General features: G+C 37.9%; 1 protein-coding gene across 7 annotated transcripts in view; it reads left to right on the plus strand.

Annotated features, from left to right (window-relative positions):
- Positions 1-24,172: 24,172 nt before the first annotated feature.
- NOVA1 (NOVA alternative splicing regulator 1) overlaps positions 24,173-27,599 on the plus strand; it is a 170,845-nt gene continuing 167,418 nt past the window's right edge. For 2 of the 7 annotated variants that reach the window (XM_043983487.1, XM_043983489.1), the window contains exons 1-2: positions 24,173-24,472; positions 26,296-26,439. In XM_043983487.1, the coding sequence (XP_043839422.1) occupies positions 24,337-24,472; positions 26,296-26,439 (280 nt within the window). In that variant the 5' untranslated portion in view covers positions 24,173-24,336. Of the gene's footprint in view, positions 24,473-24,619; positions 24,649-24,672; positions 24,843-25,248; positions 25,338-26,295; positions 26,440-27,599 lie in introns of those variants that run through there. The other 5 variants (XM_043983493.1, XM_043983488.1, XM_043983490.1 and 2 more) reach the window with 5 other exon arrangements.

Here is a 27,599-nt window from a genome sequence, read left to right on the forward strand (position 1 = left end):
ACTCAATTCTTATTGCCTAATAATAATAATAATAATAATAATAATAATAATAATAATAATAATAAAATTTAGCAAAGTAGAAGGATATGAAGCAAATCCACATAAATAATCAGCATTCCTTTATATCACAAACAAAACCATGTCAGAAGAGATAGTAAGAGATACTCTATTTAAAATAACCATAGACAGTATAAAATACCTGGGAGTACACTGTCTGAAACAAACCCAGGGACTATATGAACAAAATTTTATACAAGTACACAAATATTTTATATAAATAAAATCAAAATTAAATAATATATGAGGAAGAGAATTATAAAAATAAAGAACTTTTATACACCACCATATTATGACTTCTAGTATTCATAAAAATTGAAACAATAAATATATTGAATGGGGAATGGCTTACAAGTGTGGTACATCAACTTATTACTGTGCTAAAAGAAACAATGACTAAGAAGAATACAGAAAAACACAGGAAGACATATGAACTGATATGAAGTAAGCAGAACCAGGAAAATAATATATACCATAACTATAAGCCAAGTAAAGTCAACAAGTATTTACTAAGTACTTAGGATGTGACAGGCACTGTGCCAAATGCTAGTGATACAATGAGAGGGAAAAAAAGATAAAACTGAACTCGAGGTGGTCACAATCTAATGGAGTAAGACAACATGTAAACAACTGTGTGCAAACAAGTTATATACAGAATAAATTGGAGAAAATTCCAGGACAGCACAAACTTTAAGAAGAACTAGAAATATCTTCTTGCAGGAGGTAGGATTTTAGCTGAGACTTGAAGGCAGCCAAGGATGCCAGGAGGCAGAGGTAAGGAGAGAGAAAATTCCATACCTGGGGGACAGTCAATGAAAATGTACAGAGTTGAGAGACAGAGTATCTTTTGGTAGGACAGAAAATGGAAAGAATAACAACAAAACTAAACTAAAAGAAATGATAATATGACCAAGTTTAACCCTAAAGAAAAGATATAAAATGGTACCTCTCCCCCCTTTTTTGTATAAGTGAGGAAACATGGATTTGGAATACTACATATGTCAGACTTTTTTATTTGTTGCTTAGTCTGGCTGAACTATTTTTTATTTTCCCCTCTTTTTAATTTTGGTATAAGAAATAACCAAGTTGGAAGGGGATGGAGAGAACCAAGGGAAATTCAAGTGATGTAAAAACAGTAGAACAACCAAGATTGATTTTTAAAAAAAGATCAAGCAAGAGGCTTATTCTCCCCAACTCCAAATAGATGGTGGAAGATAAAAGAAATGGTAAAAGAAATATTACCACATCGTCCCTAGTGAATATTGTTTCAGAGTATTAGGAAACCCAGAAAATAGTAAGAGTTGACAACCAATTAGATTAGAAAGTAATGCCTAGTAGAGAGCAGCTTACTGATATTAGTAAAAATCTTTGGTAGCTTAGTGGTGCCAGTGATGTGCCATCTTTCCATGAAAATGCACAGGTTACAGTTGTTCTATGTGGACCTTCTCAGAGAGCAAATAAAGGAAATGGTAGAACTAGTTTAATTATAGTCCAATGGCAACAAGAAGCATTATATCATGGGATATCTGATTATTTAACATAATGAGATATTATCATAAATCAGCTAAGTGGTGAAGTGGGTAGAGTGCTGGGACTAGAGTCAAGACCTGAGTTCAAATCTGGCCTCAGACACTTACTACCTATGTGACCCTGGGTAAGTTACTTAACCTTTGTTTCTTCATCTGTAAAATGAGGAATATATTAGCATTTACCTCCCAGGGTTGTTATGAGGCTCAAATGAGATAATAATTATAATGGCCTTCTCATAGTATCTAGAACATAGAAGACACTATATAAATGTTAGCTATCATCATCATCATATTGCTATACTGGCAATAATATTTGCAAAATGACCATCATTAAAATAAATGTAGCTTATATACCAACATCAGTTGCTGGGGATGAGGAGATGAAGAAATTCTACAAAAAAAAACTCAGAAAGTCCCTCCATATTCAACCAACATATTTTATAATGAAAGACAGCATTGCAAAGTTTATAGAGAGATGGTTCTGCCACCAGAAAGACCTTGGTTCAAGTTCTAACACTGATACATGCTAGCTCAGTGACCCAAGGGAAGTCAAGTCACTTAACATCTCAGTGCTCTAGTCCAGGGGTATCAAACTTAAATAGAAATGGGACCCACTAAATTACACATAAGAATCTTTGTTGACTACATATTGACATAGTAAACCACATAAATAATATTGTCTATGTTTTATTGCATTTTTAATTTATTTTGTTAAATATTTTTCAATTATATTTTAATCTGGTCTGGTGGCACTTGGGAGTGTTATGGGCCTCATGTTTGACACTTCTACACTAGGAAACTCTCTAAGAATAAAAGGTTCAGAGAATGTGCTAACCTGCATTAGTAGAGAAAGTTTCCTCACCTAAAAGTTTCCTATACCAATGGAATTACAGATCCAGTTTCTATGCCTATCCTTTACCCTCTGATGCTCAAGAAACTTCAATGAAGGAAAAATAAGTAAGTTATGGAAAAAAGTAAGGAAGGAAAAGGTAAGCATGGATAGAAACATGATTCATGAAAAAAGGACTGAGAGGAGCCAAAGATTTATAAACTATACAGAAGGCTCATACTTTTATACCACGAAAACTTTATCTGAGAAAAGTATTTGTAGAAGTTGGACATGATGAGTGATAAATAATATTGTGAAACTAAAATAGATTAAAGTCTTAGTGCCATTTTCAGTTCTAATATCTTTTTAAGCTCTAATAGTTTAAAACTGCATTAAGACTTTGAGGACACACTTTACTTTTAAAGAAAAGACTTGTTATTAATGGGGAATTTATTCTTAAATTAGCTGTGTATGGACAGCCAGTGACTTGTCAAAGCAAAGCTCAGAAAAAAAGTAAGAAGCAAAAAGTGAGAATAATAAAAAAAGATATCTCAAACTATTTAAACAAGTGATTATGAGAAATAAAAGTGATATTTATAATGAGAAATAGATATTAGGAATGAGATCAATACTACTAAAATAATTTTATACCATTTAATCACTGGAAATCTATTGCCATGGCAATAAATAAATCAGAAAATAAATCAGAAATAAATAAATCAGAAAAGACCTTAGTAGAGGACTTACTTGTCAAACAGAAAGAGAAGGTGGACTAAAATAACTGGTTAAGAATATAAGTTCATTTGTAAAACCTTACATAAAATGATAGCTTAATATGAGCAACAGTGTCTCTTAAGCAAAGACAAGCAATGGAAGATAAACCCATTTTAAAGAAAGATATGGCATCCAACTAAGGAAAGTCATCCAAAGGGGATTTAAGGATGAAAGAAGAATAAAGACAAGACATAGAAGAAAAATATAAAAAATCTATAAAGATTACTTTTTAAAATATATATGTTTTCAACATCAAGGACAATGGAACCACTGTACTTGAAATCCTAATATCAAGGTCTCAGATGTGATTATGAGGAATATAAAAATGACACTAAAGAGAACTAAGAAAAGGCTACAAGATTAGGCCACATATATGGAGAGAAGATTTGTGCTAAAAGAAACACAATCGTGACAGAGTCAATGTGTTTCTATGTAATGTATGTGATGGAGGGGAAAACACCAGAGGCACAGAAAACAAAAACAAAAACAAAATCACAGACCTTATTAATTCCAAAACAAGAAGCAACGAGGAAAACATCAACCACTACTGACCAATAATCTCAATTCCCCACATATAGAAAAATCATAATGTGAATCATTATGTACAAATATAGGACATCCTTGATGATGGTATTAGTAAGGAATAAGGTTTTTGCAACCAATATTCAACAACAGATCATATCTTAACCAATGCACTTATTGTTTATTGATTTTTAGAAAGCTGTTTTATTTGATAATGTAAAATACCACTTTAAAGGCTCTTTTCCAAAATGATATCTTTCCTCCATACATCTAAATCATTCAAGAATTCAGCAACCCTCTAATCATAAAATTTAAAAGAGGCATAAAACAGGAAGATATATTCTTATGAAAGGTGTCTGCCACTGTGATTGAGAAGAACCAGAGCAAAGTCCAAATTCTCTGTGGATGGTGAAGTTTTCAAATTTTATTGTTTGCAGATGACACTGCTAGCTGCATTAAGCACTAAAGGAGGGATGGAGTGCCTGCCTGCTTTTATACTTATATCATCAATAACACTGTATTTTTGAAAAATGTAAATAAAAACCAAACATCCTTCTTAGCTATGTATGAATGTAGAGGTATGGCTTGCTGACCCCTACCCTAGAATATTGCAGATCTCCTAAAATAGATCTGTAACTATTCAAAAGATATTAGCCTTCCTTTAAATACCAACAGCTAGTGATGTTATTGTATGTCAGTGAGACATTTAATAATCTATGAAGAGTTAAAAATTAATATCACATGGTGGGCAATGGAGACTTTCATGGTAGGTATGAGCAGGCTACCATGGAGAATTCAAAGAAAATAAGGGATAAAACATATAATAAAAAAAATGAATTATAGGAAGAAACAATGGGCTGGTCAGGTGATGAGAGAGAGGAATCACAAGTGGGATGGCTGAGTTCCCTACTTGTCCCCTAGAAATGTTAGGGGGAAATGAGAAAACTTCCAGCATGTTGTATGAACCCCCTGTGGTGAACTTATGGGAGCACATGTACCAGAGTTGCACAGGACAGACAGGCATGAATAGATTGTGATCTACATCATTGGAACTGTGATCACAAATACTTTTGAGTATTGGTGATGGCTTGTGAGCTGTGATTTAGAAAGAATTCTGATTCACAAAAAATTCCAGAATCTGAGGTAGTTAATTAGGGACCCATAATGACAGGACATACATGCTATACTTTTTTTTCTCCTTTTTGCCCCTTTGTATCATGCTATGAAAAAAATATGTGAGCAAATATTCAAAGAATGATAGGTCTTAAAGCTAGTAGGGCTCTTGGTAGTCACCTGGGATGAGTTCTTATTCTATGGTAGCACTCATTTAAAGGATACAACCTTTAATATTTTTGTTTTGCTTCATTTTTTGTTTTGTGGGGCAATGAGGGTTAAGTGACTTGCCCAGGGTCACACAGCTAGTAAGTGTCAAGTGTCTGAGGCCGGATTTAAACTCAGGTCCTCCTGAATCCAAGGCTGGTGCTTTATCCACTGTGCCACCTAGCTGCCCCCCAACCTTTAATGTTATCGAAAAAAATCATTGCTTCCTTTACAAAGGCTTAATAGAAAAGTTTCACCTTCATTTTATCATATTTCACATATAAGCTATTCATCTATTTATAACTTGTTTTTAATTTCATTAGTATAGTAATACTATCTAGAGCTGGAATTTCTTATGATAGAAATTTTCTTGTCCAAGTCCTTCTTTTGATAGACGAGACCCTAATTCTGAGGTTAAAGGAGTAGTACAGTAATATAAAAAAGTTATAGAAGGGAGTAGAATTTCTATTGTTCATAAGTGGAGTTCAGATAAGAGCAATATACTGTAACGATTGGAATAACGCCACCTGCTGGATACTTACTGTAGAAGAGTTCTGCCCATGAAGCGAAGGTCTTTGAGGGCAAGACCAGGAGTCTTTTCTTTGGCATCAAGAAGTGACGCGGACTAGTGGGAGGAGGAAGGAAGAGACTGGCGCTCAGGCTCGCGCTCTTTCCTTTGGACTCTGGTGGAGAGCGGAGCTAGAAATGTGCTCTCTCTTTAATAGATAGGAATCTAGGCCTTTCTCTCTCTTTACCAAATTCTTATTCTCCTTAATAAATGCTTAAAAGTCTAACTCTTGCTAAAGCTTATAATTTATTGGCGACCACTCATTAGATATTTTAGACAGACTAGCTAGAATTTTAGCCCTTAACAATACAAATAGGAAGAAGGGGTTCAGTGAGTGAGCATCAGATGAACCTCCCTTCTATCTGAAACAAAAAAGGATTGAATACTCAAATGGTTTGAGTAGAAATATACCAAACTCAACATAGAAAAAAGCAGGAGATAAAAAAACAACAACACTCCACACTGGTGGGTTAAGAGGGAGGATAATACTGGGGTAGGAATAGCCACATGTAAAAACAAACTTAACAGTTCTCAAGAGGAAAATAAAAAAGAGGAGGGAGGAAGTAAAGAACTAGAATTGAAGTGAGTGGTCATCAATTGAGAAATTGTTTAAATAAATCATGTTATATGGATGTGACACAATACTTTTGCAACATCAGAAATGATGAGAAATGATTATTCATGAGAATCCTGAACCATATGAATTGATACAGAGTGAAGTGAGCAGGACCGAGAACAATTTATACTGAGATGAAATATTGTGAAATAAAACACCGAAAGAGTTAATAGTTCTGCTCAATGCAATGACCAGAAATTACTCCAAAGAAGTGTTGTCAAATTCATAGCCCCAGCAACAAATGCCTTTCAACAAAATTCCCCAATATGGCTAGAAACAAATGAAAATATAATTGGGAAATGCTTGACAAAATAAAAATACAATTCAACATAAATAATACTAATTTGTGGTTTTCTAGGTCAATATGCTGCTTCAGGGAATTGTTTCTATTTGAGTTTGATGCCATTGATCTAAAGGACTTAAAATAAATCATATTATCCACCTCCAGATATAAAGTTTATGGATACAATGTTCAGTGAGACTGATAAATTTCTGGACATGTCTACTGTGTGGATTCATTCTGCCTGATTATACTTATTTTCTATGTAACTCAAACCCCAAAGTCCATTGTTATGGGACTTTCTCCTTATTGGTGGAGATCAATGTCATGTTCTTTTATGGGGAATGAGGTTGGAGTTGGTGAGCATTTCTTCTGGATTCCAGCTTCGAGAGAGAAGATGGGGCATTCCAACCCTTCTTCAAGATCATCAAAGGAGAAAGACTCTGGGAAAAACCCGAAAGATAGAACGTTGATCACATACTTATTCTCAGCTTGAAACCCTAGAGTCTTTGGGGACTTTCCCATTATGTGAGATCTAGGTCTCTCTCAATTGGGCTGAGCTACCTTGCTCTCAATGGGAGAGCTCTTTCACTTTGTATTGTCTCACATATATTCTCATATGTATACTTTCTCTGATTTCTGTTTTGCTACTGACTTCTCCCCTATTTCCTTCATATGTTTACTGTGGAACTAGTAGTTGATGGAAAGGTAATTAAGCCTTGGATATAAAGCTTGAGACCTGCTGACCCCATTAAGAAGTAATGATTAGGAGTTTAACTTGAACCTTAAAAGTTACTTCCCCTAGACTAACAATATTTAATTTAAGCAAGCAGATAGATATTATTCTAGTCTGATACCCATTCTCTCTTAGGAAAGCTGAATGGCCAGCCTCTGGCCCAACCTTCCGCTTCCCTTCCTGGTAGAAACTAAAGTTTCCCTTGGAGATGGAGAGGAGATGCTAGAGATGCCTATTCTTGCCTACCCTGCAAGCCACATTGAGACAGCCAAATGCTACAGCTAAATTTTTCCCCTTTTTTTTCCATTTTTATTTGGGGGAGAAGTATTGGGAAGTAGCAATAGAGATGTTTTTCCCCTCCTCCAAGAAAGAGGGTCATTGAAACATTTTATTAAACAGGCAGACTGGAACAGAAGAAAGCACAGACAAGGAGTTTTGAAAGTAACATGTAGAATAGTATATATCTTTTTTTTTTTTTTTTTAGTGAGGCAATTGGGGTTAAGTGACTTGCCCAGGGTCACACAGCTAGTAAGTGTTAAGTGTCTGAGGCCAGATTTGAACTCAGGTACTCCTGACTCCAGGGCCGGTGCTCTATCTACTGCGCCACCTAGCTGCCCCCAGTATATATATATATATATATATATTTTAACAAGAGTATAATATGAAGTGGAGATTCACTGTTTCATACAGAATCCTCTTTTTATGTCATTCTGTTGTGCTTATGCAAATATTCCTTGGTTTTTACATTTAGAATTTAAGGTAATTTTTTTTTGGTGGGGCAATGAGGGTTTAAGTGACTTGCCCAGGGCCACACAGCTAGAAATTGTTAAGTGTCTGAGGCCGATTTTGAACTCAGGACCTCCTGAATCCAGGGCTGGTGCTCCATCCACTGCACCACCTAGCTGCCCCTGTAACTACTATTCCTATAGTATCTTTAAAATACTTTAAAATTTTACCTTAGGGGTAGGTAGGTGGTGTAATGACTAGAGCACCGGCCCTGGATTCAGGAGGACCTGAGTTCAAAATCGGCCTCAGACACTTAACAATTACTAGCTGTGTGGCCCTGGCAAGTCACTTAACCTCAATTGCCTCATCAAAAAAAAAAGGAATAGTAGTTACAAAACATTTCCCTCAATAAATCTGGGGTACACTCTCCCACTAATACACACAATTTCTTTGGGAATATTAAACTTCAACTTAGAGTACAATGATAGAGAGTCACATTTGTAGGGAACATATATGGCCATGGCTATTCATTCCTCTGGTACTCCCGAGGCACAGAGTCCTTTCTCTTCTCTCAGTTTCTACTCTTTAGTACAACTTTGAAATGCCAGGGCTAGATCGCCTCTGATTTCATAGCTGTCCCTTCTTCCAAAGGTGACACTCCTAGAAGCTGCTTCTGGCCTTGAATACCTTCCTCTCTGTATCTTGTCTGCCTACAAAATGTGTCTCTCAACCCAGTCTTCAACTTTCTTGAACTGACTTTCCAACTGGTGGATGAGGTATCCCCTCAAGTAGTTCTGCTGCTAGAAACCATGATCGATGGAGGATGAAATTCCCCTCTCCACCTGCTGCCCTTTGCTATAGTTTCAGGATCAACACTACAATTGCTCTGATTTTAAACTGCCTCAAGCTCTCTCTAGGGCTTAGCTACTTAAAATCCCTTAGAGGTATGGCCAATTTTCAGCCCAGACAATGATGCTTCCTCTTCTGACTTAATAAGAGAGAGGTGTTCATATTTCACAAAGGGATAATAGGTTATTAACACCAAGTTAACACATTAACATCTCTCATCTGTGATTATCTTTTCTAATTACATTAACTGAGCTGGGGTTGGGGGAAAACCAAAAGCCCCTTCACTTACAATTAAAACTTAAAAAAAAAGCAAATGGTTTCTTCTGGGTATGTCTGAAGGAATGGATTTTGTGCTTTTGGTCAAAATCATTTATTATTTAATGTACATGCAAAGCATAAGTGTATAGAATGTGGGGTGGGGACCATGTGTTGGGTATGCCTATGGTACAAAGTAAGTAGATATTGAAACTGTATTATTAACATCATACAAGGACAACAGAGGGATGTCATCAAATAAAATTTGGGATATTTAAAACACATTCTAATATGTTGAGTGACCCAAAGCAGAAGAATTATTGATACATCTAAATTAGATTTGGGAAAAGGCTAAATAAAAGTAAATTCCATATTGATTATTCTTTACTCACAGCAAACACTAACCACATATATTTTACAATTTCTTTCTGTCTTCCTTTTTCTGTGTAGATGTATACACATACAAAATACTAATGTGTATATATGCATATATACATAAAAAGTTCAATGAATGTGAACATATATAAAAGCATAAGCATATAGTATATGTTTATCCTATGCAACTTAGTAATATAGCATATATAAATAATTTCATTTAAAAAAAGATCCACTTAGTCTTAGTTTTAAGACTATTACAAAGGTATGATTTAGATTATACAAACTAATAGATAATCTTCCTGAAGTTCTTCTCTAGTATAATAGCTTCTGAACTTGGGAGTCTGAGTGATTAAACCTTAATAGATGCAGAGTTCTAGAAATGCCATTTATAGGAGAAACTTCCATGGTAGTAAATTTTTTCCCCCCAATCTCCATTAATATCTATTTCTTCCTTATCTTGCACCAACAGGCAATGATGAGATTGCTTGTAGAGAAACTTCCATCTTCTTAATAATTGACTTAGAATAAACAATGTAGGCTGCAAAAATGGGTTTGAAAGGAAGCCTCCTCCAGGGGAAGGACAACATTTAGGGGCTGAGATGGTCAATAAAAATAATTGACATTTACATAGTGTTTTGCATACATTTTCTCATTTGAATCTCAAAATCACCCTGTCAGATAGGTAGTACAGATATTATTATCCTAGCCTCGTAGAAGGAGACAGAAATCCCGAGGGACAAATAGGATGTAGTGTGCCAGGCAAATCAAACCTCTGCCACTATCTCAACCACCCTTATTCCTCAGACCCTAATAGGGACCCCCAAATCTACCCAGGCCATCAGTCATACTTGCAGACTGGCCCCCTGAATCCATTCACAAGAACTATTTCTGCATAAAATGGATACATAATCTTTGCTACCACCTATACCAACCACTGAACTAATTGCCATCAATGAAAAGGTAAACTCAAATTCCTGGATCATATTCAATATAGAATTCCCACTTATGGGTTCCTCAGCATTTTGAAGGATGGAAGATGCCTTATCATTAAGGCAAATCAAAATATTGTTCTTTAGCAGAAAAGGAGCTCCAGCAGATGTTTGGTAATTGAAAATCCCCATAACTACTATCCTACAGTTAATGGGAGCAAAGCTAGCCTAAGTAAAACATCAAGGCACCTTGAAGGAAAGTTAAAAGGAGACATGTTAGGCAAGTCAAACTACCACTCTAACCTTGATTACCACTTCTCCTTACACCCTGATGGAAACAGCCCAGAACCCTGAGCCCAAAAGCCCTGAAAGCAACAAGATCCCTGGGGATGCCAGCCCTGCTTCCATCTAAGCTCCCTCAGCAGTTATCCAGTGAATCAATGGTTATGGAGATATAATCTGGCATCTGCTTCTGCATATGCTACAGTCTCTGCTTCTTCAACAACTATAGCTATTGAAAACCTGGGGGGAAAAGTTACCAATGAAATCCTTGATATTGTCAAATGGTTCAACATTGGAAGTGGATATAGTTTTGTCAGTAGAAATAACATCAAAAAAGATGCAGGGCAGCTAGGTGGCACAGTGGATAGAGCACCTGAGTTCAGGAGGACCTGAGTTCAAATGTGACCTCAGACACTTAACACTTACCAGCTGGGCAAGTCACTTAACCTCAATTGCCTCACCAAAAAAAAAAAAAAAAGATGCATCACCTTCTTTACCTTTGCAACCCAAGAACCATAGGGCTTTTCCATATGACTGCAGGTAAAACCTCATGTATGTGTATATATGTATGTGTGTATGTGTGTATGTGTGTATGTGTGTATGTATGTATGTATGTATGTATGTATGTATGTATGTATGCATGTGTATGTATGTCTATGTATTTCCCCCTATTAGAATGTCTTTGAGAACAGGGACTTTCTTGAATTTCTTTTTATCTCTAGCACTTGGAACAGTGCTTTTCACATAAGAAGTACTTAATACTTTTTAACTCATCCTCATTTTGTAGATCAGAAAACTGTGACTTGTAAAGTTTAAGCAACTTGCCCCTGGTAAAGTAGCTGGTAAGTGTCAAAGGTAGAATTTGAACTCAGATTTCTTTCTGGCTTTAAGTCCATCATTTTACTCAGTATACTATACTGCCTGCATAAGAATTGAAGGTTTATTTGAGCAGAAATGGTCCCTCTGATCATCATGGAGTAAATGAGCGAGGAATATTAGACAAATAATAATGCAAATGATCCCATCTATTTCTATAAGTTTTTGATGAATTATTTGAAGTTATATTCTTATGGAAGAGGTGGGAAGTCTGAAGGAAAAACTGTCCATTGTCAGTAGGTTGGACAGTAGGAGAATGTCTTCCAGAATGAGACAGAAAGAAAATCACAACTATATATTTGGATCAAAAAACTTGAAGTCCTTCTTGAAGAGGAATGATCTGGATGTTTTGACAAGGAAGCACTTGATTGTCTTCCAATGAATGATAAAGCAGAACCATAAGCATGATTAGATGAGAGATAATCCAGTATGGCTTAGAGGAAGAAGAGAGAAGTAGTAGTTATTACTGACTCCTTACTTAAGGATATGAAAGCAGAGATATATTGACCTGACAACAGTAAAGAGATCTGATATCTTTCTGGTGAATGTATCCATGATATATCAGAGAATATCCCAATACTTATCAAAACTAATAACTAATATCCAATTCTAGTGATTCATGCATAGGGAAGGAGACTCATATTTGGCTGAGTTTTTTTTTCAGATAGAAGAACTTTCAGAGAAGTGGTTAAAATGGCAAACTTGGACATTTAGATGGTTGACATATCTCACTAAAGCCACAAACCAATGGGGAGCTGGTCCCCAACATGATCTTTGACTTCCAGCAATCACAACCTTAGAGACTGAAGAACTGGCTCCCTTTGGTGAAAGTGTTTTCTTTTTCTTCTTGACTGAACTGAGAACATTTCTTCTTACCAGTCAAAGACCTTCATTACTTTCATGTATTCTCTGGTCTATAATAATTTGCATGACTTCCTTTATTTTTATTTACTATTTACTCTGATATAAAAGTGTACTAGCTAGTTGTGATGGTCTTTGTATAACAAATGTTTGATGGGAGAGACCTAAGCAATTAATAATAAACTAAGTACCACCCTACTCTTGAGAGCATTTATACTAGAACTCAAAGTATTCCACTCCTAGACTACCAATGTTTGAGGTGTGTTGATAGATAGAATCCTAGCTCAGTACCACTTTTGGAGATACTCAAGAGAAGATATAAGTGCCCAGTCACAGGTGTTCTCCCTACAAAGGAAGAACTCAAAATTTTTTTTGGAAAGGTGGTGGGTCACATGTAAGATGAACCATGTTTAAATTAGTACAACTGCACACATTTCTATTTTACATATATGTAGGCCTTTTTCTTGTTCTCATCTCTTTAACTTAAAGCCCTTTTGAAAAGATTTACATGACACCAGGCAAATGCATTCCTACCAGGTTTTGTTAGGTATTAGAAGTTTATATTTGATCTTTTTTTTTTTTTTTTTTTTTTTTTTTTTTAGTAAGGCAATTGGGGTGTTAAGTGACTTGCCCAGGGTCACACAGCTAGTAAGTGTTAAGTGTCTGAGGCTGGATTTGAACTCAGGTACTCCTGACTCCAGAGATGGTGCTCTACCCACTATGCAACATAGCTGCCCCTATATTTGATCTTAAAAGTAATAAGGAATGCGGGGAGGTATTGGAGATAGGGGCAATGTGTTTAGACCTACACTTTGGGAAAACTACTCTTTGTCACTTGATGCAGGATAGATTGATATATGAGGAGAATTGAGGCAAGAATTAATATTAGAATGCTATGATAATAGTTCAGCTGAGAGGTGATGAGACACTACTCAGATGCTTGGTGTCTACATGAGTGGAAAGAAGGGAAAAGATGAACATGTTTTGTTTTGTTTTGTTTTGTTTTGTGAGACAATTGGGCTTAAGTGACTTGCCCAGGGTCACACAGCTAGTAAGTGTCAAGCTTCTGAGGCCAAATTTGAACTCAGGTCCCTCTGAATTCAGGGCTGGTGCTCTATCCACTATGCCACCTAGCTGCCCCAAAGATGAACATCTTTATATATAAGATGTTGTGGAGGTAGAACCTGGGTGACTGGGAGGATGGTATGAAGTAAGATTAGATGAGGGATGGGCTTAGAAAGAGGGAAGATAATGAATTCTGTTTTGGATCTGTTGAGTTAGAAACATTAGTTATGTGGGGCTAGAACTCAAAGAGACACTGGGGCTGAATATAAAATTTGGGAATCACAAGCATAGAGATAATTGTCTCAATGGTAGCTGATGAGATATCTAAGTGATATAATATAGAAAGAGAAAAAGAAGACACAGAGTCTTAGGGAATATCTATAGTGGTTAAGACATGGATGAAGATCCAGTAACAGAGACTGAAAAGGAGATTTAGGAAGGAGAACTAAAAAAGAGAAGTATTATGAGAACTTAGAGATGAAAGAGTATTTAGGAGGAGAAGGTGATCAATAGTGTCAAATGCTGCAGAGAAGTCAAGAAAGTTAAGAATTGAGAAAAGCCTATTAGATTCGTCAATTAAGAGATCATTAGTAATCCTGGAGAGGGTTTCAGTTGACTGATGATAAGCTTGCAAGCCAAGTTGCTGAGGGTTTAGACAAGAGGGAGAGGAGAGGAAGTGAAATTGCCCCAGTAGAGATGGCTTTTCTATAAGTTTAGGTGAGGAGAATAATAAAACAGTAGATAATGGAAAGAGATGGAACTAGTGAGGGGGTTTAAAGGATAGGTGAGTCATGGAACAGTTTTAGAAGGCAAAGAAGAAACCAATAGGGAGAGAAAAAATAATAATACTGATAATATTAATAATAATAGCTAGCATTTATATAGCTCTTTGAAGTTTGCAAAATGTTTTAAAAATAGTTCACTTTATTTTCTTTATAACCTTGCAAAGTTTGTATGCCATTATCCCCATTTTACAGATAAAAAAACTGAAGTAGATGGAGGCGAGGTGACTTTTCCAAGCTCACACAGCTAAGAAGCATCTGAGGCAGATTTTGAACTCAGGTTTTCCCAAAACCAAGTCCAGCACTCTATATACTCTACTATCTAGCTGCCTCTGATCCATGGAGATTAGGGGAATGCTGCAGATACAGTTCTGTCCAGAATTAGCAAAGCATTTGATAAATATATCATCTGTTTCTTTTTTAAAAAATTTTTTTGGTGAGGCAATTGGGGTTAAGTGACTTGCCCAGGGTCACACAGCTAGTAAGTGTCAAGTGTCTGAGGCTGGATTTGAACTCAGGTCCTCCTGAATCCAGGACTGGTGCTCTATCCACTGCACCACCTAGCTGCCCCCTCTCATCTGTTTCTTATGGAAAATATGGAGACATGTGACCTTGATGAGGGCTTCTTTTCCCACTCATGACCCATTTTCACCAGAGAAATTTTATGTGACCCCGGTATATAGTATGTAAAATAGGTATACATAACCATTTACTGTTGTCAAATTTTCATGACCCCTACATTCAAACAAATATGGCTTTGATACCACAGTTTAAGAAGCTTTGCCCTAGATGATAATACACTTAGATTCAAAACTGATTGAATGGAAGAACTAAAAGAGTAATTGTTAATACTTAATGATCAACTTGGCAGGAGATGTCCAGTGGAGTGTCCCAGAGGACTGTGCTTGGCTTTGTTCTGCTTAACATTTGTATCAGTGACTTAGATAAAGGCAAACAGTTTTATATATCATAATGGTTATTATAGCATGGCTATCAATTTTTTAGATGACATTGATGAGAGGGATAGTGATTGCACTGGATGATAGGATTCAAAATTATCTTGACAGGCAGATTAAAGTGTTGGACTAAATCTAATAAGATGAAATTCAATATGAGTAAATGTAGTCTTACACGGGTTCAAAAATCTCCATGAGTAAAATATGGAAGATACGTGGTTAGATAGCTGTTTCTCTTAAAAGACATCTGGACATTTTTAGTGGACTCCCAACTTTAAATTAATCAACAATGCAATAGCGCAGCCAAAAAAGCTAGCATGATCTTAAGTTGCACTGAGAGGCAACATTTTCAGGGATAAAGAAGTGATAGTCTCTGGGGCAGCTAGATGGCGCAGTGGTTAAAGCGCCGGCCCTGGATTCAGGAGTACCTGAGTTCAAATCCGGCCTCAGACACTTGACACTTACTAGCTGTGTGACCCTGGGCAAGTCACTTAACCCCCACTGCCTGCAAAAAAACAAAAAAAGAAGTGATAGTCTCACTATATTCCACCTTGCTCAGACCAAATCTGGGGTTCAGTTCTGGGTGCCACAGTTTAAGAAATGTATTGAAGAATATGCAGGAGAGAACAACCCATATGATGAAGTGCCCTCAGTCCTTGTCATAAGGAGATAAGTTGAAGTAATTGCTTTAGTCTGAAGAAGACTGAAGACTGAAGCAGGGAATAAAGAGCAGCAAGGATGGCCGATTTGAAGGATCATCATATTGAATAGGTTTTCAACTTGTTCTTTTTGACTTAGAAGGCAAAACCAGGAATAATATGGAAACTGCAAAGGGACAAACTTTGACTTGAGTATCAAGAAAAAAATTCCTATCAGAGCAAAACAGAAGTTAAACAGGCTGCTTTTGGTGATAGTTTTCCCTACCAAAGGAGATTTTCTGAGGCTGGATGACCACTTTTTGCATGTGTAAGAAGGAGGAATTCCTTTTATTGTATGGGTTAAATTGGATGGCTGTAGAGGTTCTTTCCACCTCTGCAATTCAGTGATTCTTTTTTCTTTCTTTTTTTTTTTTTGTTTTTTTTTGGGGGTGAGGCAATTGGGGTTAAGTGACTTGCCCAGGGTCACACACCTAGTACTTGTCAAGTGTCTGAGGTCACATTTGAACTCAGGTCTTCCTGACTCCAGGGCTGGTACTCTATCCACTGCACCACCTAGCTGCCCCATTCAGTGATTCTTTAAGACAGAAAAGACAAATGTCAAAAAGAAGGCTAGATTTATCGAAGATGGACAATCATTTATTAGTTAATCCCCACAACAATGGTATGATGTATGCAATGTATTAATTATCACTACCATTTCCCACGAGGAAACTGATGCACAAAGGAATTAAATGGTTTACATAAGCTTCCCAAGGAAAGTCATTGGAAGCTACAATTTTACATTCTCAAGTATTGGTTTGTTTATTCTACCTGGTCACGTGATCAGAATCAGGTACAAGGGGTCAAAATAAATTCAGAAATGTAATAAAATCATGATTTAAAATTTATTTGATGTGATACATATGTAAAACTTGGCTACTATTTCTCTGATATGAATTCTTAAGTTCTAATTCCATTCAGATCTCATTTTTCTTCTGCTATATTTTTACTTTTTTTCCTATTTCTCTTATCTTCCTGATAATTTCCTCAAACTAAGGCTAAACTGGAACATGTTCAACTCCTAAAAATATTTGAGTTATGTTTTGCAAGTGAAAAATATTGCTTTTTAGAGTATCAATATATAGAAATGATCAAGTTTATAAAAACTAATTCTTAACTAGAAAATCAAATTAGACTCACTCAAATTATTTCTTTAGTGTGGACTAGTAAATATATTCATAAAACTTCAAACAGCTGTTTTGTTAATAGGATATATCAGAAATGATGAAAGTATTAGGAAATATTACTAAAATAAGTTTCACTTAAAATGTAATTAGTACATGAATTAGTTTGAGCCTTACAGTAAAATTGCTGACCATAAAACTCTGTCTCAAAAAATGTAATTATTCTTATGAATGAAAATTGAGCATAAGATTAAAATTTGGTCTCTATAAACTGAGATCAATATTAAGTTTATTTAGTTGATTTCTGGAAATAGCAGTGCACTGGGTTTACAGTCAAAGGACCTAGGTACAAATTACAGCTCTGTTACCCTCTAGCTATAAGATCTTGGGCAAGTCAATTCCCCTCTTGAGGCCTTAAACTCTTCTGGGGGATAAAAAAGGCTGGGGAGGGGGGTGTTTAAACCAGGTGCTTCTAAATTCCCTTTAAGTTCTAAATCCTATAACACAAAATTTCCCACCTCCACACCTTTGACTCTATCACTGGTATGAGGAGAATGCCTATCTTCTTTTTCCCATTCCTCAATATACTTATTGAAATCCTACTAATCCATCTTATGAAGTCCAATTTACATACTACCTACTATATAAAACGTTCTTAAATCTCCTAGTTCATAACAACCCTTTGCAAAGACCTTAGAGAGTGCTTTGTTTGTGCTTCTGTTATCATGTACTATTTTATTTAATAGAAATTTGTGACATGTTATCTTCCTAGTAAGCTAAAAACTACATAAAGGCAGGGATCCTTTCTTATCTAAACTTTTTAATTTTCCCCAGTGACAAGCACAGTACTCTGTACACATAATGTACTTAATAAATGTTTGCTAAATTTGAATGTTTGTATCTACTAACAGGTGATTTGTATACTAAAAGGGCAAGTATTTATGTTTTTTAAGAAGTTGACTTCATAATTTTTCTGATGTGGTATCACTACTTAGACTGTTATTCTTGATTAATATATCTATTTATAGAACTTGTTATATCTGATTATGGGATTAGGAGTTATACTATTTTGGTATATATTTTCCCCATTTTCTTTGTACTTCTTTGAATGAAAAATCAATAGGAATTAATCTGTATATTGATTCTTCATGCCCTGTAACAGAAATGAATGAAAATGTGTTTGAAGGAACAAAAATAACCAAACAAGTAAGGCTTTTAACAATCAATTCCTGGTTATAGTATTCAAAAGCTGAAATATTCAGTTTGTAAATCTTCAAATTTTTCACTTTTCTCTGTTGGTGAAGTGGCTGTGGGAGAGAGATTGCACTTTTTCTTTTTTAGAAGCCTTAGAGGTAGTTTTTGGATCAATTTGGATCAGTTGAGTAAAGTCTAGTGGGAAGTCAAAAGGTTACTGGAGTATAGCGAATTCATCTGCAATGTGGTACTACAAGTAAAGGCTATAAGGCAGGGATCTGGAGTCTCTTGGACAGGAAGTCAGAAGTTGTCTGGAGAGTGTATGCATGGTCAAGGATCTGGCCCACAGTGAACTAGAAGTCAGAGGATTGGATAAAATCCTGTTTAGAATAAGTAGGACAACTGTCTCTGGATGGTCCAGGTTTCAGGAAAAGGGAGGAGAAATGCCTTCTAATTATGAACTTAAAGGAAGTCTATAATATAGTCTGGGAGACCAATATTTTATATATAAAGTATATCAAATGATCATTCATTTAATCAGTAAGCCAGACAATAAAATGAAAGTTAAACACCTGCCATTAGGATCCATTGGTATTTACCAAAGGATAGGTTGAAGAAATGTAATAAAATTGATCCATTCTGCTTTTTTGTATGAGCTCTGATAAAAGCTTTGGTTGGAGGCAGGCTGAAGCTATTATGAGGATGTAGGGAAGCTTAGAGATTATCAATGGATTTCAGTTGTCTGCTTTCTCTGTCTCAGCTCATCAAGGATAACTGAGATTATGATTATGAAGCTTTATGATTCTCATACTGAAAGAGAAAGGATACAAAAGATTCTACCTCCATGACATCTCTCACATCCATCCCTTGTTCTGCACTCACACAACTTTCACCCTAATTCAGATACTCAACCTTTGGATTACAGTATTAGGCTTCTAATTGTCCTCCCTGTTTCCAGTTTCTCCTACTTTCCAATCCACTGTATTCACAGCTACCAATATAATCTGACTAAATCACAATTCTGACCATTTTACCTCTTTCTCCTAAACCTTAGTTGGCTTCATGTTGCTTTTAGGATAAAATGCTGATTCCTCAGTTTGTGTGCAAACTCTTCCAGGCCAAACCAATGCCCTGAACTTCCACACACTTCATCTGGCCTCGACCTATCCTTTCACCTTGTTTTATATTCATACTCTCTTTGCTATAGGCAAAAGGGACTACTAGCTATTATTCAAGCTTGTTATTCCATTCCCCTGTGCATTATCTTCCTTCACTCTCTCCCCACCACTTAGAACATGTTCCCTTCTTATCTTCCCTTAAGGCTCAGTTCAGGTCCTTCCTGTTCTGTGAATCCTTTCTTGATCTTCGGTGGTAACTCGATCCTACCTCAAATTACCTTATATTTATTTACTGGTAAACATACTAAGTACCTCCAACAAAATGTTAAGCCACTTGAAGATGAGGACTGTTTAGTTTTTTCTTTATATGTCCAGAGACTATTATAGTTCCTTGCTCATAGAAGATATTTATATGCTTGAAGTAAATTGAAGAATTTTGAATAAAAGCTTACAAAAATGATTATTTGTTTCCTTCATATTGATGACATTTTCTATAATAGTTAGCTATGATTAGTTACTTAGTAAGTAAATTAGCACTGAAAATAGTTAAAATAGGAGTCAGGAGGCCTCAGTGGAGCTTTAAAATGATGGATAATACTACTAAATTACCATTGCTCAATTGTTGATTCATCTTTTATATATAATATTTAACTACTCAGAATGAAGAGTGTTTGAAAGCTTAACTATTTCTGTACTTATAAAAAGCTCATTCATATATTGTATGCATAGAAACCATAAGCACAAAACATATTCAATTTCGGCCACTGGGGCTACCAGAAATTTCCTTTCTTTAAAATTTAGTTTTAGTAAATTTAGTCTTATCATTGTGAAAATATTACTGCATATATCATGTAAAACATTTATTTTGATTATACATAATCAGAGTGATAGAGTGAACAGAACTAAAAATAATTTGTACTATAATTGAGAATACAAAGAAAAAAAAACCTACCAGGGAGAAGAGATTTAACTAAGGTAATATACAATTACAATTTGCTGACTAGATCAGCTAACAGGAAAGACTGAGTCCCCTTTAGAGGAAAGGGCCTGGTTGTATGAATGTGTGATATAAAGTACTCAGTACATTGTAAGCAGTCTATTAACATTAAACACAGCATTCATATGAAACATCATCTTTCTTGACCCTGGATGCCCCCTACAGTGCTGAGAAGTGTTCACATAGGCGATCTGAAGAAGGGTCAAATAAACACCTCCATGTCACATAGCACCTCCATCTACTCCTCACAACACATAAATACAAGTCATTTTTAATGCATATCCCATTTTCAAATAAACTCAGACATGGTAAAGACAGTTACTCATCTTCCTTAAATAATCCTCCCACATGCTCAGATATCCCATCACATTTAGCAATGTTATCCTGTCACTAACCCCTAAGGGAAGGCAATTTCAGAGTTATCTTTGACTCATCCCTGTCCTTTACTCTGAATATTCAGACTAGTGCAAAATTCTGTCCATCAAAAACATTGCTGAGCACTTATTTGTGCCATTATACTAAGTATCATATAGAACAATTTAGTTGCAAAGTACTATATAGGACAATTTAGTACACAATGGGACCACAGACTTGAGAAAGAAGCCTTCTTCAAGGACAGCAATAGTTCTTATTTGCCTTTTCCTCCCCATTCCCACTGCTTAGTTCTAATCATTTCAGACTTTATCCTTTTTGCTGAATTCCCTTTGCTAATCCTTTCTGGATGATGATAGCTTCCTATTACACTACAAAACAAGACCCCAATCTTCACCTTTAGCTTCAAAGTTCTGGACCAACATACCTCAGGTTATCTCACTTCCCATACCTCTTTCTCTCAAGACTACTTCTGGGACTCTAATAAGCAAAGCCCATCATTCCCATCACCTTTTCACTCCCACCTTTGAGCTTTTCTCTGAACTAAGCCATACGTCAGCCTTTTTGTGAGCCATCCATCCATCATTCAAACAGCGCCAGAAATTTCATATCTTTCCTGAAGTCTTTCCAGAATTAACCTCCGTTCATAGAATTTCTTTTTCTTTTCTTTTCTCTCCCTAGGCTTTTTTTTCTGGCATATTTTTAATTAAAAAAAAACATTTGAATAAAAATATTTGAATTGTTTTTATATCATCTTTACTTCCAGATAGATCTTTCTTCGTTTCCTTATCCTGAGAATCATTCTCTATAACATAAAAGAGAGGGGGGAAAACCGGTTAGGCAAAACTAACCAATGCATCTAATGAGTCTGATAGCATATGCCATAATTCACATATATAGTCCTTCATTTCTATATACTAGGGAGGGAGGTACATTCTTCCTTATCAGGCTTGGTCAGAAAATGGCATTTCTGCTGCTTTCTTTGTTCATTGACACTACAGAATTTATTCTAGGCGTGAATATCATGGAAACACAAGGCAAATTCTTTAGCATTCTGTTGTATTTGTGTATATGTTGAGTGTGTGTGTGGGGAGGGGAAGAGGTAGCAATAGGACTAAACCCCATTTAATAAAACAACTACCTAGACCTAAGATTTTCCGGAGGTGGGAGATAAAGATTTAAGGATTATGCAATCCAGTCTCCTTATTTTTACATTTAAAAAGCCTAGCCTCTGGAGAGGAGAAATGACTTGCTCAAGGTCACCCAATTAATGAGGGATGGAGCCAGGGATTTATAACCCTGATAGTGATGTGTTCATTCAGTCATTCAGCAAACATTTATTTATCATCTCTTACGTGCGAGGCACACGGAGAGGAAGCATGGCTTAGTGGAATAGAAATTCGGCTTTGGAGTAAGGAAGACCTCGGATTCAAATTCTGCTTGTGACACCTACTAGCCAGGTGACCACTGGCAAAACATTTAACCTTCCAGTGTCCCAGGCCACTCTGTAAATCTCTTTAAGTTACACAATTGCCGATCTGCATCATTGGAAGGAGTTCCCCACATTGATGAAATCACAGGTCGGGACAAAAAAAATGTGGAAGGCACTATGCTGATCTATCTCAATGTGTTTAAGATGGGTTGTTAGCTCAACATTTATTAGGTGTTTTCGGTATAAATTCAGAAGTGCTTTTCTATCTTGAGACTATCAGCACCTTGAGGGGATAACCCTCACCTATAAAAATGGCTTTGCGCATCACCGGGCGGCGCCGCATCCGAGGAAGGCTTTCTCCTAAAGGTAAGGATGCTTTTCTTGCGCAGCGAATCGCGCCCGGCTAGTTCTGTGCTTCGCACACATCCAGGCGTTGCTCAATGGGATGCTCTCTAACTCCGGTCCTTTCTATGTTACTGTTGCATTTTCGGGGGCGTGAGGTGGGGGGTACTTGTGCTTACTACTAGGTCAAGGGCTTTCCCAAGAGCCCTGATGTCCTATCACCCAGTCGTCACCGGTCACCCCAATGTCCTTCCCGCCCGCGGCCGTAGACACTGTCCCAGGGCTACAGACGCGATTCAGACCCCCTAAGACACGGTCTTTGCCTTTCCCATCCCGCCCCATCGCTACCTCTCGTCACCCTGCGTCGTGATTGGTGAAGCCACCGGCTGGCGCTTCTCGGCATCCCGTTTCTTATTGGCCGCTACGGCCGTCGGTTAGATAAATTCTTCCCGCCTCCTTGGCCTAGCATGTTACCTTGACTCCTTAGTTTCTGCGACAAGCTCTCAGCGTTTGGCTGAGCCGTGTTGCCGGGGCCGGGAGACCTTTCACCTCTGCTTCCCCTACCCGCACACAGCCGCCCCCTCCCGCCCCTTCACACACACGCACACACACACACACACACACATACACACACACACACACACACACACACACACACACACACACACACACACACACACACACACACGCGCACACTCCCTCCTTGCCTCCCTCCCTCCCTCGGCTGAAGCAGCGGTGGCTGGGAGGCGGCGGCGGCGGCGCTGCTGAGAGGCGCGGACCGGAGCGCGAAGTGTGTGGGAGTCTACGAACTCACCCCCTCTCCGCCCCCCCTCCCCTGCCATCCCCCTCCCTCCCTCCCAGCCAGCGGCCCCCCCCCCTCCCCCCCAAGCGGGAGAGAAATAATGAGAGAGTCGGAGCGGCAGCGGCGGCAGCAGCAGCAGCGGCAGCGGCGGCAGCAGCAGCGCCGAGCAGCCCAGGCTCCAGCAGAACCGCTCCGGCAGCAGCAGCGGCGGCGGCTGCAGCGGCCACAGCAGCGAGAGCGAGGAGCCCAGCGCTAGAGAGAACCCAGAGAGAGGGGGCACCGAGGCAGCCCCAACCCGCTCCATCTCTCGCCCTCCTTCTCCTCCGCCCGCCCGCCGGCTCGCTCGCTCTCCCACCAGCCTCATCTCTCGCTCGCACTCTTCCCACCATCCACCGCCTCCTTTCTTCCCCTCCTCCCTCTCATTCACTCTTTCACTCACTCGCTCCCCTCCTCTTCCCTCCACCCCCCCACCATCCCCATCTCTCTCCCACTCACTCTTTCCCCTCCACCTCTCTCTCCTCCTGTCTCCCATTCACTCTCCCCTCTCCTCCTCTCTCAGCCTCTCTTTCTCCCTTTTCTTCTTCTCTCTTCTTTTCCATCCTCTTTCGATCTCTCCCATCCCATCTCTCCCCCTCCCTCCCTTCTTCCCTTCCTTACATTCCCGGGACTGACTCCCTTCTCCTGACTCTGCACTGCAGCTGAGCCCTCCCCTCCCCAGTGAGATTCGACCCGCGTTTCTTTCTTTTTTTTTTTTCCTGAAAGAAATTTCAATCAAGTCGGTTGAAGGGAAAGGGGAGGGGAGAGGAAAGAAGGAAGGAAGAAGAAAAAGAAGAAAAGAAAAAAAATTCTGGTCTTAAAAAAAACAAACAAACCAAACAAAAACTCTATAATTAAAAAAAAAGAAAAACCCTAACACCCTCCCCTCTTCCTCCTCCCCCCTCTCCCCCGAACGCGGAAAAAAAAAAGAAAGAAAGAAAGGAAAAGAAAAGAAAAGAAAAAGAAAAGATCAGACAAGCCAGGACAAAAGGGAGAACATTCTCCCCAGAGCAGCAGCGGCAACAGCAAACATGATGGCGGCAGCTCCCATCCAGCAGAATGGGACCCACACTGGGGTTCCCATAGACCTCGACCCGCCGGACTCCCGGAAAAGACCGCTGGAAGCCCCCCCTGAAGCCGGCAGCACCAAGAGGACCAATACGGGCGGTGGGTATCAGCTTCCACCTCCTTCCTTTCCCCATCCCCCCCTCACCCCCCCCCCCCGCTTGCCCGCCCCTTCCCTCCTTCCTCCCTCCCTCCCTCCCTCTCTCCCTCCTCCCTCCCTCCCTCTCTCTCCCTCTCTCTCCTCTCCAGGCTTGGACACCACCAGCCTCTCTTACCTGGTATCTCTTCCCCACTCGCCTCCCCCTCCTTCTCCCTGGAGCCCCCCTCCTCTTTTGCCCCCTCCCCTCCTCCCCTTCCCCAACATTTCCATTTCTATGTTTATCATTCATCAAAATGGCGACCGTTTTCCGAATAGACCCATCTTTCTGTTTAATCTGTAGAGAGGGTAACCCTTTAAATGTCCTATACTTAGGTAAGGGGAGGGGAGCCGGGGTGGGGTAGGGGGGAGTGGGGTCTGCAAAGGGAGGGATGACATGAACCCTCTTCCAGGGGATCACCGGATCCAAGATGCGAGCTTGCATGCATCTTTTTTTTTTTTAAACAGTTGGCTCAAATAAATAAATTAATAGCACTTTTGTAAGGGGTTTGCAAAGCACTGGAGGGAAGAAGAGACTTAATTTTTTTTTAAATACCTCTTCCCATTCCTTTTCTTCGGGCCACAAGTTGAATGAAAAAGAAAAAAAAAAAGATCACTGCATGCTGCTGCTGCCTGCACTTATCTTGTCAGTGTAAATATCTCATTGATTTGTCTTGGGGGTGTGTATGGGATGGGGGTGGGGGGAGGAGGGTGTCTGGTATGGTGACTTGTTAGTTAACATCCTGCGTTTCCTGAAAGATGAGTTATAGCGGAATCAGTATCTCATCTTCATTTGCACTGGAGTCATCCTAACAATGCACCGAGTCAGAGGTGAATTTATCTCCGGCATTTACAATAGTAAAGGATGGGATTATTTTACACTTGCAATATATGGTATATCCAAATGGACTTGGCTGGACCATATTTTAAACAATATCAGATATGCTAGAAATTAAAGTTTCCCAAGTTCTAGTCTTTTTATAAATCACCTAATTTTTCTCCTCCTCCCATTCTCCCCTTCCTATCTCACCAAATTTTTATAGTAGCTTTGCTGGAGTAGGAACATTATGTGTTCTGTCACTTTTAAGTACTTTAAATAAGTGACTCTTAAGCTTTTGATCATTTGGAAGAATCCTTAAGTCTTTTAATTAATGAGCTTAAAAGAGATCATAGTAGACTGAGAAGTACCAAAGGAATACATTAGGATTATTTATGTTTGCCATCTATACCACATTAAATGATTACTTGGCTCTTAAGGTTGGAATAAAATCTCTGCGGTTTGGGTTGGACTATTTGGTAGTATTGTTTTGCACACTTTAAAGTAGGGTGCTGGCAGTAGCAGCTAATTTTATGTTTGTTAATGATAAAGGGCTCATCATTACAATACTGTTACTTATTTTGTATTATTTTTCTGTAAAGGTTACAGTTTATAACCATGTAAATTCCCTGGAATTTTGTTATATTGGTCACTTTATTTTGCCATGGTAACCACAGATAGAATTGGAACAATTCCACATTTGGAATAACAACTGGAATTTAGTCATCTGTTTCTACAGCACTGCAAAAATGATGAAATATGTTTAGATTTTATTTGCCCACATTCAAACCTAGGAATCCCATACAATGAGAAATATGTTTTGTGCACAAAAACTTCTTTGGTATATAACTGGTTGGTTTGGGTTTTTATCATATTTCATATAAATGTATGCCTTATGCTTTCTCTTTGAAGGAGAAGGTAGAAAGTTTCCGAAATCACATTAACCTGGTTACATGTCTTTCCATTTTTCAGAAGACGGCCAGTATTTTCTAAAGGTACTCATACCTAGTTATGCTGCTGGATCTATAATTGGGAAGGGAGGACAGACAATTGTTCAGTTGCAAAAAGAAACTGGAGCCACCATCAAGCTGTCTAAGTCCAAAGATTTTTACCCAGGTAGGTGCAATGATGATGAGCACATTATTTGAATTCCCAAGGAGATAGAGACTAGATCTACATGTGTGATGTTCTGCATAGAGGATTTCCCATAAATACTATGGGAAGCACAAAAACAAATAAGAAATCAAACATTGTTTATTGTGTTTTGTTTCTAGAATTGATTTGATATTGCCTGTTGCTAAAGTGAGAGAGAGTGATTTAGGCTGAGATTATAACACTATTCTTTTGGTGTTTTTTATTTTTAAGACTTTATTCTTATTTGGGGAAAAATATCGAATCTAAAGATAGAAATCCTGAAAGCTGGCATAAGGAAAGAGGGTACTTCTAAAGTTTTGAGACATCTTTGTGATGACAATTAGACTGGCTTGAATTCAGAATGGGGGGGGGGCTTCTTAAAGAATGGGCCATTTACTTCTAAATCCATTATGTACCTTCTATCTGCTTCAGTGCTTTCTTCGCTGGCCCTAGAATTAAGGAGGACAAATGTTGCCTCTTAAAGATGCTTCTTTTATGTGTATTTATCACTTTTGAAAGGGAAATATACTAGTGTTATGTAAGAAGTACATCTTCAAAATGTTTGTTACATACCTAGTCTATTTGCATAAAATATTAGAGAACATTTTGATGTGGTAACTACAGTCACCTAGTAGCTAGAATAAGGAAGATTTCTTGACTGTAATTTTTTTGCTTTTCCCTGAGGTGTTTTTGGGGGGAGGGGGAATCATATTTTGTACAGTCCAAAGTGTTGATAATTTGTCTGTTGTTTTGGTTATTCAACAAATGGGATTTAATTATCTTAAAATAATTCTTCTAGGTAACACATTTTTGGCTAATGATTTTATTTAGAAATAGCCAACTGGTTGTGGTTATCTTTTTCACTCTAGAGGTTGATAATTTGGTGCTGAGGTGACCAATACTGCCGATTTTTTTTTCTGTAGGAAGGCAAAGCTGTTTTGCTTTCGGGGATCTAGATTCAGTAAGATGACTGAATTCTATATAACAGCAAAGACAGCTGGCATGAGTGTAAGCAGAACGTTTGGAGTATTTCATTTTCATAGACAATTCTCTTGGTAGACAGAAGTGGATCATTATTCTGGATAAGAAGGTTCAGTCTTGTTAAAACTGCCATTTACTTATGTAAATTGTTTGTTGTATTT

The sequence above is a fragment of the Dromiciops gliroides genome, chromosome 2 (genome assembly GCF_019393635.1).
Source record: "Dromiciops gliroides isolate mDroGli1 chromosome 2, mDroGli1.pri, whole genome shotgun sequence".
NCBI classification, from domain to species: domain Eukaryota; kingdom Metazoa; phylum Chordata; class Mammalia; order Microbiotheria; family Microbiotheriidae; genus Dromiciops; species Dromiciops gliroides.